The 14063-nt window shown below is 39.7% G+C and overlaps 1 protein-coding gene across 3 annotated transcripts in view; it reads left to right on the top strand.

Annotated features, from left to right (window-relative positions):
• The window catches only part of HACL1 (2-hydroxyacyl-CoA lyase 1), a 46966-nt gene that overhangs the window by 20541 nt on the left and 12362 nt on the right, over positions 1-14063 (top strand). For all 3 annotated transcript variants that reach the window (XM_033431999.2, XM_004271936.3, XM_049710197.1), the window contains exons 12-16: positions 5-106; positions 9534-9688; positions 10105-10263; positions 11089-11196; positions 12117-12303. In XM_033431999.2, the coding sequence (XP_033287890.2) occupies positions 5-106; positions 9534-9688; positions 10105-10263; positions 11089-11196; positions 12117-12303 (711 nt within the window). The remainder of the gene's footprint in view (positions 1-4; positions 107-9533; positions 9689-10104; positions 10264-11088; positions 11197-12116; positions 12304-14063) is intronic.

Genomic DNA, 14063 nt, shown 5'->3' on the forward strand with positions numbered 1-14063 from the left:
TTAGCTTTTAGAACAATTTGATAAAACACCATGGCAGTATCCTCCTGAGAGCAAGTGGTGGAAAATTCTGAGAGAAAAAATGAAGAGCAATGAAGCTTTATCCAAGGTAATATGGGACCCACTGAAACTCAAGAATACTTCAGGGCCATGGTTCAGTTAGTTCTGTCATAGCATGACATTTGCATTCCTAAAATCATAACGTGTAAGATACACACACACACATTCATATATGTATTACAATAAATATGGCACCTGAAGTTTCTTGTGGAAGTGGGCATTGGAAAGGTTATAGCTCGTGAGTTACCGTGAAGCAGTGGAAAGAGGGGATCTGACATTGGACAGAGAGTCGTAAGAGCCAATGTGGATGGGTGTGGCTCCTTGTCCTCAGTTTGACCTTGGCACCAAATCACAAGAGATCTTTTGGAACTTTAAATCCTGGGGCATGTTGGGGCATGTTTGTCCTGTAAGATATAAGTCCACCAAGGCATGCATTTATAATAGATGTTTCATCAAAACTGAAAATTTGATCTAATGGATACCACCTTTTTCATTTTTTTTTAATTTCCACTTTATTGAGGTATAATTTTTTAAATTTATTTATTTATTTATTTTTGGCCACGTTGGGTCTTTGTTGCTGTGCGTGGGGTTTCTCTAGTTGCGGTGAGTGGGGGCTACTCTTCGTTGTGGTGCACGGGCTTCTCATTGTGGTGGCTTCTCTTTGTTGCGGAGCAAGGGCTCTAGGTGCTTGGGCTTCAGTAGTTGTGGCACGTGGGCTCAGTAGTTGTGGCTCACGGACTCTAGAGCGCAGGCTCAGTAGTTGTGATGCACGGTCTTAGTTGCTCTGCCACATGTGGGATCTTCCCGGACCAGGGCTCAGAGCCGTGTTACCTGCATTGGCAGGCAGATTCTTAAGCACTGAGCCACCAGGGAAGTCCCTGTGGAGGTGTAATTGATGTATAAAATTGTAAGATATTTAAAGGTACATCATGGTGCATTGATAAACACACTGTGAAAGAGTTCTCCCCATCTAGTTAATTAACACATCCATCCCCTCACATTTATTTCATTTAATTTCATTTTATGTTAGTGAGACCATTTGTAGCTTTCTTTTTCAATTAACTTTTGTATCACTGCTGGAAATTCTTTTGCAACTTCCTTATCTGCACTCATGGCTCTGCCTGATAGCTGAAGGCTTTGAAATTTATAGTAATGTATGAAACTACCAAACCATCCACTGTTAGCACTAAAATGAGCCACTTCTGCAGGATTTGGCAATTTTTGTTTAAAGTCTTTGTATATGGATAGTGTTTTCTCTTTGATTGTGAGAAAGTTGTTCCTGATTTTTTTTTAACATCTTTATTGGAATATAATTGCTTTACAGTGGTGTGTTAGTTTCTTCTTTATAACAAAGTGAATCAATTATACATATACATATATCTCTGTATCTCTTCCCTCTTGTGTCTTCCTCCCTCCCACCCTCCCTATCTCACCCCTCTAGGTGGTCACAAAGCACCGAGCTGATCTCCCCGTGCTATGCGGCTGCTTCCCACTAGCAATCTATTTTACGTTTGGTAGTATATATATGTCCATGCCACTCTCTCACTTTGTCCCAGCTTAACCTTCCCCCTCCTGTATCCTCAAGTCCATTCTTTAGTAGGTTTGTGTCTTTATTCCCGTCTTGCCCCTAGGTTCTTCATGACCATTTTTTTTTCTTTTTTAGATTCCATGTCTATGTGTTAGCATACGGTATTTGTCTTTCTCTTTCTGACTTACTTCACTCTCTATGACAGACTCTAGGTCCAACCACCTCACTACAAATAACTCAATTTCGTTTCTTTTTATGGCTGAGTAATATTCCATTGTATATATGTGCCACATCTTCTTTATCCCTTCATCTGTTGATGGACGCTTAGGTTACTTCCATGTCATGGCTATTGTAAATAGAGCTGCAATGAACATTGTGGTACATGACTCTTTTTGAATTATGGTTTTCTCAGGGTATATGCCCAGTAGTGGATTGCTGGGTTGTATGGTAGTTCTATTTTTAGTTTTTTAAGGAACCTCCATACTGTTCTCCATAGTGGCTGCACCAATTTACATTCCCACCAACAGTGCAAGAGGGTTCCCTTTTCTCCACACCCTCTCCAGCATTTATTGTTTCTAGATTTTTGGATGGTGGCTATTCTGACCGGTGTGAGATGATATCTCACTGTAGTTTTGATTTGCATTTCTCTAATAATTCATGATGTTGAGCATTCTTTCATGTGTTTGTTGGCAATCTGTATATCTTCTTTGGAGAAATGTCTGTTTAGGTCTTCTGCCCATTTTTGGATTGGGTTGTTTGTTTTTTTCATATTGAGCTGCATGAGCTGCTTGTAAATTTTGGAGATTAATCCTTTGTCAGTTGCTTCATATGCAAATATTTTCTCCCATTCTGAAGGTTGTCTTTTCATTCTTGTTTATGGTTTCCTTTGCTGTGCAAAAGCTTTTAAGTTTCATTAGGTCCCATTTGTTTATTTTTGCTTTTATTTCCGTTTCTTTAGGAGGTGGGTCAAAAAGGATCGTGCTGTGATTTATGTCATAGAGTGTTCTGCCTATGTTTTCCTCTAAGAGTTTGATAGTGTCTGGCATTACATTTCGGTCTTTAATCCATTTTGAGCTTATTTTTGTGTATGGTGTTAGGGAGTGTTCTAATTTCATTCTTTTACATGTAGCTGTCCAATTTTCCCAGCACCACTTATTGAAGAGGCTGTCTTTTCTCCACTGTACATTCCTGCCTCCTTTATCAAAGATAAGGTGACCATATGTGTGTGGGTTTATCTTTGGGCTTTCTATCCTGTTCCATTGATCTATATTTCTGTTATTGTGCCAGTACCATACTGTCTTGATTACTGTAGCTTTGTAGTATAGTCTGAAGTCAGGGAGCCTGATTCCTCCAGCTCCGTTTTTCATTCTCAAGATTGCTTTGGCTATTCGGGGTCTTTTGTGTTTCCATACAAATTGTGAAATTTTTTTGTCCTAGTTCTGTGAAAAATGCCAGTGGTAGTTTGATAGGGATTGCACTGAATCTGTAGTTTGCTTTGGGTAATATAGTCATTTTCACAATGTTGATTCTTCCAATCCAAGAATGTGGTATATCTCTCCATCTCTTTGTATCATATTTAATTTATTTCATCAGTGTCTTATGATTTTCTGCATACAGGTCTTTTGTCTCCTTAGGTAGGTTTATTCCTAGATATTTTATTCTTTTTGTTGCAGTGGTAAATGGGAGTGTTTTCTTAATTTCACTTTCAGATTTTTCATCATTAGTGTATAGGAATGCCAGAGATTTCTGTGCATTAATTTTGTATCCTGCTACTTTACCAAATTCATTGATTAGCTGTAGTAGTTTTCTGGTAGCATCTGTAGGATTCTCTATGTATAGTATCATGTCATCTGCAAACAGTGACAGCTTTACTTCTTCTTTTCCGATTTGGATTCCTTTTGTTTCTTTTTCTTCTCTGATTGCTGTGGCTAAAACTTCCAAAATATGTTGAATAATAGTGGTGAGAGTGGGCAACTTTGTCTTGTTCCTGATCTTAGTGGAAATGCTTTCAGTTTTTCACCATTGAGGTTGATGTTGGCTGTGGGTTTGTCATATATGGCCTTTATTATGTTGAGGAAAGTTCCCTCTATGCCTGCTTTCTGAAGGGTTTTTAACATAAATGGGCGTTGAATTTTGTCACAAGCTTTTTCTGCATCTATTGAGATGATCATATGTTTTTTCTCCTTCAATTTGTTAATATGGTGTATCACATTGATTGATTTGCATATATTGAAGATTCCTGGGATAAACCTCACTTGATCATGGTGTATGATCCTTTTAATGTGCTGTTGGATTCTGTTTGCTAGTATTTTGTTGAGGATTTTGCATCTATGTTCATCAGTGATATTGGCCTGTAGTTTTCTTTATTTGTGAAATCTTTGTCTGGTTTTGATATCAAGGTGATGGTGGCCTCGTAGAATGAGTTTGGGAGTGTTCCTCCCTCTGCTATATTTGGAAGAGTTTGAGAAGAATAGGTGTTAGCTCTTCTCTAAATGTCTGATAGAATTCGCCTGTGAAGCCATCTGGTCCTTGGCTTTTGTTTGTTGGAAGATTTTTAATCACAGTTTCAATTTCAGTGCTTGTGACTGGTCTGCTCATATTTTCTATTTCTTCCTGGTTCAGTCTCCACAGGTTGTGCATTTCTAAGAATTTGTCCATTTCTTGCAGTTTGTGCATTTTATTGGCATAGAGTTGCTTGTAGTAATCTCTCATGATCCTTTGTATTTCTGCAGTGTCCGTTGTTTCTTCTCCTTTTTCATTTCTAATTCTGTCGATTTGAGTCTTCTCCCTTTTTTTCTTCATGAGTCTGGCTAATGGCTTATCAATTTTGTTTATCTTCTCAAAGAACCAGCTTTTATTTTTATTGATCTTTGCTGTCATTTCCTTTATTTCTTTTTTCTTTGATTTCTGATCTGATCTTTATGATTTCTTTCCTTCTTCTAACTTTGGGGTTATTTGTTCTTCTGTCTCTAATTGCTTTAGGTGTAAGGTTAGGTTGTTAATATTTGAGATGTTTCTTGTTTCTTGAGGTAAGATTGTATTGCTATAAACTTCCCTCTTAAAACTGCTTTTGCTGCATCCCGTAGGTTTTGGGTGGTTGTGTTTTCATTGTCATTTGTCCCTGGGTATTTTTTTAATTTTCTCTCTGATTTTTTCAATGATCTCTTGGTTATTTAGTAGTGTATTGTTTACCCTCCATGTGTTTGTATTTTTTACAGATTTTTTCCTGGAATTGATATCTAGTCTCATAACGTTGTGGTCAAAAAAGATACTTGATACGATTTCAATTTTCTTAAATTTACCAAGCTTGATTTGTGACCCAAGATATGATCTATCCTGGAGAATATTCCATGAGCACTTGAGAAGAAAGTGTATTCTGTTGTTTTTGGATGGAATGTCCTATAAATATCAATTAAGTCCATCATGTTTAATGTATCATTTAAAGCTTGTGTTTCCTTATTTATTTTCATTTTGGATGATCTGTCCATTAGTGAAAGTGGGGTGTTTATGTCCGCTACTATTATTGTGTTACTGTCGATTTCCCCTATTATGGCTGTTAACATTTGCCTTGTGTATTGAGGTGCTCCTATGTTGGTTGCATAAATATTTACAATTGTTATATCTTCTTCTTGGATAGATCCCTTCATCAGTATGTAGTGTCCTTCTTTGTCTCTTGTAATAGTCTTTATTTTAAAGTCTATTTTGTCTGATATGAGAATTGCTCCTCCAGCTTTCTTTTGATTTCCATTTTCATGGAATATCTTTTTCCATCCCCTCACTTTCAGTCTGTATGTGTCCCTACGTCTGAAGTGGGTCTCTTGTAGACAGCGTATATACAGGTCTTGTTTTTGTATCCATTCAGCCAGTCTGTTTCTTTTGGTGGGATCATTTAATCCATTTACACTTAAGGTAATTATCGATATGTATGTTCCTATTACCATTTTCTTAATTGTTTTGGGTTTGTTGTTGTAGGTCATTTCCTTCTCTTGTGTTTCCTGCTGAGAGAAGTTCCTTTAGCATTTGTTGTAAGGCTGGTTTGGTGGTGCTGAATTCTCTTAGCTTTTGCTTGTCTGTAAAGGTTTTAATTTTTCCATCAAATCTGAATGAGATCCTTGCTGGGTAATCTTGGTTGCAGGTGTTTCTCCTTCATCACTTTAAATATGTCCTGCCACTCCCTTCTGGCTTGCAGAGTTTCTGCTGAAAGATCTGCTGTTAACCTTATGGGGATTCCCTTGTGTGTTATTTGTTGTTTTTCCCTTGCTGCTTTTAATATTTTTTCTTTGTATTTAGTTTTTGATAGTTTGATTAATATGTGTCTTGGCATGTTTCTCCTTGGATTTATGGGACTCTCTGTGCTTCCTGGACTTGATTAACTATTTCCTTTCCCATATTAGGGAAGTCTTCAATTATAATCTCTTCAAATATTTTCTCAGTCCTTTTCTTTTTCTCTTCTTCTTCTGGAACCCCTATAATTCGAATGTTGGTACGTTTAATGTTGTCCCAGAGGTCTCTGAGACTGTCCTCAATTCTTTTCATTCTTTTTTCTTTATTCTGCTCTGCAGTAGTTATTTCCACTATTTTATCTTCCAGGTCACTTATCCGTTCTTCTGCCTCAGTTATTCTGCTATTGATCCCTTCTAGAGAATTTTTAATTTCATTTATTGTGTTCATCACTGTTGTTTGCTCTTTAGTTCTTCTAGGTCCTTGTTAAACGTTTCTTGTATCTTCTTCATTCTATTTCCAAGATTTTGGATTATCATTACTCTGAATTCTTTTTCAGGTAGACTGCCTATTTCCTCTTCATTTGTTAGGTCGGGTGGGTTTTTATCTTGCTCCTTCATCAGCTGTGAGTTTCTCTGTCTTCTCATTTTGCTTAACTTACTGTGTTTGGGGGTCTCCTTTTCACAGGCTGTATGTTCATAGTTCCTGTTGTTTTTGGTGTCTGTCCCCAGTGGCTAAGGTTGGTTCAGTGGGTTGTGTAGGCTTCCTGGTGGAGGGGACTAGTGCCTGTGTTCTGGTGGATGAGGCTGGATCTTGTCTTTCTGGTGGGCAGGTCCACATCTGGTGGTGTGTTTTGGGGTGTCTGTGGCCTTATTATGATTTTAAGCAGCCTCTCTGCTAATGGATGGGGTTGTGTTCCTGTCTTGCAGTTGTTTGGCATAGAGTGTCCAGTAGTGTAGCTTGCTAGTCATTAAGTGGAACTGGGTCTTGTTGTTGAGATGGACATCTCTGGGAGATTTTTGCCATTTGATATTACATGCAGCTGGGAGGTCTCTTGTGGACCAGTGTCCTGAACTTGGCTCTCCTACCTCAGAGGCAGAGCCTTGATGCCTGGCTGGAGCACCAAGAGCCTGTCATCCACACAGCTCAGAATAAAAGGGAGGAAAAAAAAGAAAGAAGAAGATAAAATAAAATAAAGTAAAATTATTAAAATAAAAAATAATTATTAAAAAATTTTTTTAAGTAATAAAAAAAAAGAGAGAAAGAAGAGAGCAACGAAACCAAAAAACAAATGCACCAATGATAACAAGTGCTAAAAACGATGCTAAAAAAAAAAAAAAGAAAACAGACAGACAGAACTCTAGGACAAATGGTAAAAGCAAAGGTATACAGACAAAATCACACACAGAAGCATACACATACACACTCACGAAAAGAGAAAAAGGGAAAAAAGTATGTATATCATTGCTCCCAAAGTCCACCTCCTCAATTTGGGATGATTCATTATCTCTTCAGGTATTCCACAGATACAGGGTACATCAAGTTGCTTGTAGAGATTTGATCTGCGGCTCCTGAGGCTGCCTGTAGAGATTTCCCTTTCTCTTCTTTGTTCGCACAGCTCCTGGGGTTCAGCTTTGGATTTGGACCCACCTCTGCGTGCAGGTCACCTGAGGGCATCTGTTCTTCACTCAGGCAGGACGGGGTTAAAGGAGCCGCTGATTCGGGGGCTCTGGCTCACTCAGGCCGGGGGGAGGGAGGGGCACGGAGTGCGGGGCGAGCCTGCGGCAGCAGAGACCGGCGTGACGTTGCACCAGCCTGAGGCGCGCCATGCATTCTCCCAGGGAAGTTGTCCCTGGATCCCGGGACCCTTGCAGTGGCTGGCTGCACAGGCTCCCCGGAAGGAGGGTGTGGATAGTGACCTGTGCTCGCATAGTTTTCTTGGTGGTGGCAGCGGCCGCCTTAGCGTCTCATGCCCAGCTCTGGGGTCCGCGCTTTTAGCCGCGGCTCGCGCCCGTCTCTGGCGCTCTTAATTTAATTTAATTTAAGCAGCACTCTTAATCCCCTCTCCTTATGCACCAGGAAACAAAGAGGCAAGAAAAAGTCTCTTGCCTCTTTGGCAGCTCCAGAAATTTTCCTGGACTCCCTCCCAGCTAGCTGTGGCGCACTAGCCCCCTTCAGGCTGTGTTCATGCAGCCAACCCCAGTCCTCTCCCTGTGATCCGACCGAAGCCCAAGCTTCAGCTCCCAGCCCCTCCCATCCCAGCGGGTGAGCAGACAAGCCTCTCGGGCTGGTGAGTGCTGGTCGGCACCGATCCTCTGTGCGGGAATTGCCCTCCGCACCCCTGTTGCTGTGCTTTCCTCCGTGGCTCCGAAGCTTCCCCCTCTGCCACTCGCAGTCTCCGCCCGCGAAGGGGCTTCCTAGTATGTGGAAACCTTTCCTCCTTCACAGCTCCCTCCCCAAGGTTCAGGTTCCATCCCCATTCTTTTGTCTGTTTTTTCTTTTTTCTTTTGTCCTGCCCAGGTATGTGGGGAGTTTCTTGCCTTTTGGGAGGTCTGAGGTCTTCTGCCAGCGTTCAGTAGGTGTTCTGTAGGGGTTGATCCACATGTAGATGTATTTCTGATGTATTTGTGGGGAGGAAGGTGATCTCCACGTCTTACTCTTCTGCCATCTTGAAGTTCCTCTCCAGCTGTTCTGATTTTTTTTTTTTTTTTTGGCTGTTTTGTGTATTCCTCTGCATCTTGGTTCAGCTGGGTGTAGTTTTCTCTGTTCATGTAGTGTTTCTAACTGATGGAATCATGCATAAGCAAATACAAAATTCCAGCTATATTCATTTTGTTCCCTAATATATCAGTCGTCTTGGAATAAATTTGCATTTTCCAAACAAGTAGAGTTGTCTCTATATGATTCTTTCTTTTTTGGAAGTTTAATCAATGACTTTCTCCTATCAGGAGCCAGTCTCAGTTTTCTTTCCTGAATGGTATAGTGATTAATTCCTTCTTTTCCATAGGAATCACCTTAGTTTAAGATGGAAGGATCTTGCCTCTCTTCTCTGGTGCATGAGTATAGGAGGGTCCCTCATCCATCTTGGGTATAATCTCTAGCAGACCAAAGTAGTACAGGTGAAGAGGCAGTGGGGCTTTGCTGCTGAAGCTCTAAAAGGCATTTGGCTAGACAAGGACAATAACCTTTCTGTTTCCCCTCCATCTAGAGACCCTCCAGAGTAGTGGGTGAAGCATATCCCCTTTCCAGTACATGTGGGGAAAGATTAGATTTTCTAAAACCCCAACTTCACTTTTAATTTTAAATATAGAGTCATATTTTAGATGAAAATATTCTAGAATAAAATTTTCACTTTTTCTAAGGCAGTGTTTCCCTGAAAGTGCTCAAATAAGACTGTTTAGTTTTGCTTAACCCAGTGTCTTCAGCTATCTTTACTATAGGACGTCTTAGTCTTTAATATGCTAGTGTGTGTCGTGGATCTCCAGGAAGAGGGATATTTCCTGCCTTATTTGATTGTGTCCCAAATTGGGACTGGGACCCGTTTTTCTTAGCCTGTCCCCTAGGACGGTTGACAGATCAATTAGCTTCTCAGAGTCGTCATCTAGTGGCCATTTGGGAATTTCATAGCCTTTGGCTATTGCAAGTAAGTTTGAAAGTAGCTTATTGATGCTGTTTATTTTCACTGTATATTAATTTAATTTGATTCTATTTCCCTCTGATACTTTAGGAATTAGCTTTCAAAAAATCCCTGCCTATGAATTATTACACAGTATTCTACCACATTCAAGAACAACTGCCCAGAGACTGTTTTGTGGTGAGCGAAGGAGCAAATACTATGGATATTGGGCGCACTGTGCTTCAAAACTACCTTCCTCGTCACAGGTAAAGGCAATTATAATGAATTGGAATGTGTTAAATTAGAAACTACAAAAAGCAGATTGAGAAAACATTTGAAAATTATACGCAGCCAGTGTAAGGACATACTTCATAAAAGTATTCGTAGGTGACGTTTTGTAGTGTTTCTATGCTTGGTATGTCCTGAGATCATGTGGTAATTTGTATACTCAGTGTTTGGAGGATATATTCACAGTCTTCCAAGAAATCATGAGTGATTTCTCCCGTTCATTTGCTTATCCTTTACAAATTATTTCCTCACAGTCTAAAAACTTAATATTAAGGAGAATGTTTTATTGTTCTTTATTTTTCCATGAGCCATGTAAAAATGACTAGATTTTTTGCCAACTCCACCATCTGTGATATGCCCCAGAAGGTTTCATTTTAGCTCTGTTCCCCAACAGGCTTGATGCTGGTACTTTTGGAACAATGGGAGTCGGTTTGGGTTTTGCCATTGCATCTGCTCTAGTGGCTAAAGATAGAAACCCAGGGCAGCAGGTCATCTGTGTGGAAGGAGACAGTGCATTTGGATTTTCTGGCATGGAAGTGGAAACCATCTGCAGGTAAGACAGCATCTTGAGTCAGCATTTCTTTCTCCAAAATATGAAAAATTATACCCAAGACCCACTTGCCTAACAAATAGTTACCAAGCGTTCACCATGTGCCAGGTGCCCCATGCATGGCACTGTGCTGTGTCCTGAGAATACTAGTATAAATACCCTGGGGTCTGTCTCATCCAGGACAGCATGTTCATGATCTCTCTACCATATGCCCAAAACCTGCAAAACTGGGGAGTAGTTTTTAGGTCACTGAAAAAAAAGTTCTGGTCTGATAAAAGCTTGTTTTCTGCAGGGAGATAGCAGAGCTTGGTGGTTAAAAGAACGGCCTCTGGGTCAGTTGGCCTGGATTTAAATACTGGCTTGACCACATCAGACCCAGGTGACTAGGGTTAAGTCTCTTAACCAAACTTAAGTCTCCTCTAAGGTAGGAATAGGAGTCGTACTAATTCCTACCTTATAGGACAGTTGTGAGGAACAAGTGCTTCAGAGGGAATTAAGTATGGAAGGTGTCATTCTTATTGACTCCCAGATCTGTGAAAACCAAGGGTCAGAAAAGCTCAGTCATTTGCCTGAGGTCCGTAGCTGCATAGTGGTGGGACCAGGTCTGCCAACCACTAACCTTGCATTCTTTCTACTGCTCCATGATGTTTCTGTTAATAATTTGATAGTGTTTATTAGGATAGCAAATGCTTAATTTTTGGTCTTACCGTAATATTACAAAAAAGCTTATAGAAAACTATCCATTTTCAAGTTAAAATTTCAATCCAATGAAAAGAAATTGCTTCAGAATGAAAAATGATTTCCTTTATATTTTGCTCTCAATTTTAGGTACAACTTGCCAATCATACTTTTGGTGGTGAATAATAATGGAATTTACCAAGGTTTTGATACAGATACTTGGAAGGAAATGTTAAAATTTGGAGATGCTACTACAGTGTAAGTAACCCAGAACAGTGTATATTTATGTTTTCTCAACTATTTTAATCTCTCTTTAAAAAGTCTGCTATACCGGAAACCTGCTTCTGTGGTGTCAGTATTGCTTGTTTTCATGGTCAGCTGCTCTAAAGGACAGGAACCCTGTCTGCATGGTTCCTTTTTGCACAACCATCCTTGACTGGCACTTCAATGAATAGTTTATGATCAGGGAGCCACTGAAGGCTCAGGTGAATGAGTTTCATGTCTAAGCCTTGTTAATGAAAAGGCTTATTGCAAATGCTACCAGTCCTACTATTCCTACTACACCATGTAGGAATATAGATGCTTACATATTGTTTATGATATAGAGGTCTTCCTTCCTTTTACCACTTAGCTAAATCTTGGTCATTTGATGACAGAGCCAAACTGAGACAGTATTGTGGCTGGCTGTGGGATGAGGAGGTTGTGAATCTGTTAGTCAGCCCCAGGGGAGCAGGCTGTGGGTATGTTTGCTATGCCTCGCTGACTGTTGTTTTGTTGTTATTTGCTGTTTTGTAGTAACCATTCCTTTTCTCCTCTTTTTTTTGGAGGGGGGATTCATAATAGTTGATGGTGTAGCCTTCACTGCCCAGTACAGTAGCCACTAGCCACATGTGGCTGTTTAAGTTAAAAATTCACTTCCTCTTTTTAACTAGTCACATTTCAAGTGCTCACTGCAACAGGTCACTAGTAACTACTATACTAGGCAGCACAGATATAAAAATTTCCATCATCACAGAAAGTTCTGTTGCACATTGCTATACATACAATAAAAAATGTATGGAAAGTTTAATATACTGGCATCTCAGTTTACGTAAAAGCATGCCTTTCATTTTAGATGAAATTTTTCCACAAATTATTTTAGAGAATTTTTTCTATTGACTTGTGACCTTCTTTTTCAGGGCCCCTCCAATGTGTCTTCTGCCACACTCACATTACGAGCATGTCATGATTGCATTTGGAGGCAAAGGGTATTTTGTACAAACACCAGAAGAACTCCAGAAATCCCTGAGGCAGAGTCTGGCAGACACAACTAAACCCTCTCTTATCAACATCATGATTGAGCCGCAAGCCATGCGGAAAGCCCAGGTAAAGATGATTGCTAAGCAGAAAGCAGAAATGCATCTCCCCTCCCACCCCCAAAAGTATCTACCAAATAGAACACCCTGTCATTTACTGAGTTCTGTCTAAACTGTTTCTGAGCTTGTCACTTTCATTTGTTTGTTCAGTGAATATTTGTTGAGGTATGTGTTAGTTGTGCTGTGTCAGGTGCTAAGAATAGCATAGTGAGCAAACCAGGCTCAGACCTCACTTCATGGAGTTTACTGTCCAGTAGGAGAGTGCAGTCCAGTTACCTCTCAACTGAATGTATCACAATAGAGTGAGGCAATTCCTCTGAAGAAAAGAAACCCAGTTCTGAATGAACATAAAACAAAGGAACCCAAGAGGTGTGTGGAGAAAGGGAACCCTCCTACACTGTTGATGGGAAAGTAAATTTCCGTACTGTGGAAAACAGTGTGGAGGTTCCTCAAAAAACTAAAGACAGATTTGCCACATGATCTAGCAATCCTGCTGCTGGGCATATATCTGGAGAAAACCATAATTTGAAAAGATACACACACCTCAGTGTTCACTGCAGCACTATTTACAGCAGCCAAGACATGGAATCAACCTAAATGTCCAATGACAGATGAAGATGTAGGGTGTGTGTGTATATATATATATATATATATACACACACACACATACATACATACATACAGTGGAATACTACTCAGCCATAAAAAAGGATGAAATAATGCCATTTGCAGCAACATGGATGGACCTAGATGGTATACTAAGTGAAGTAAGAAAGTAAAAGACAAATACCATATGATATCACTTGTATGTGGAATCTAAAATATGACAAATGAACTTATCTACGAAACAGAAACAGACAGATATAGAGAACAGACTTATGGTTGCCAAGGTGGAGAGGGAGTTGGGAAGGGATGGATTGGAAGTTTAAGATTAGCAGGTGCAAACTATTATATATAAAATGGGTAAACAACAAGGTCCTACTGTATAACACAGGAAACTATATTCAAAATTCTATTATAAACCATAATGGAAAAGAATATGAAAAAGAATGTGTTTGCGTATACACACACACACACACACATATATAATTGAATCACTTTGCTGTATAGCAGAAATTAACACAACATTGTAAATCAACTATACTTCAATAAAATAAATTTAAACAAACAAACGAAAAACCCCACAAAGGAATTCAATTTATATTGGAGTCACAAGGAAGACTTCTCAGAAGTGATGCTTAAACCGAGAGCTGAAGGATAAGTAGGGACAAATTCAGCAAAGAAGTGAGGGAAAAGATGTGCAAAGGCTCTTTGGCAGGAGGGAGCATGGCAAGTCCAAGGAATTGAAAGAAAGCCAAAGTGGCTGGAAGACAGAGAGTGGAGGAGGAAGCACAATGGGATATGAGACTATAATAGGGTAACTTATGCAATTATATTCAGAGTTAGTTACTTTGGCCTCTAAAGCAAAACTATGGTGTAGACTGTAGCAGTAAAATAAATGACAAAGTGTGTAGTATGTTCCTCTCCCATCCCAGATTAAGTTGCTTTTCATACTTTGTACTCTGATTCTGATCCAGCTACTTTTGCTTTCTCTTGTATACCTGGCCTCCATGCCTGCACCTTACATATCAGCTGTTGTTTTCAGTGTTTTACTTTTTTTCAAGTATTTTCTGTCCTGGTTCTTTATACATGTATCTGCTGTTAGATTTTTTTTTCTTTTTTGAACAAGGCAGTGGACAAATGGGCAGAACAGATACCTGGACAATCAAT

Source organism: Orcinus orca, chromosome 5 (assembly GCF_937001465.1).
Source record: "Orcinus orca chromosome 5, mOrcOrc1.1, whole genome shotgun sequence".
NCBI classification, from domain to species: domain Eukaryota; kingdom Metazoa; phylum Chordata; class Mammalia; order Artiodactyla; family Delphinidae; genus Orcinus; species Orcinus orca.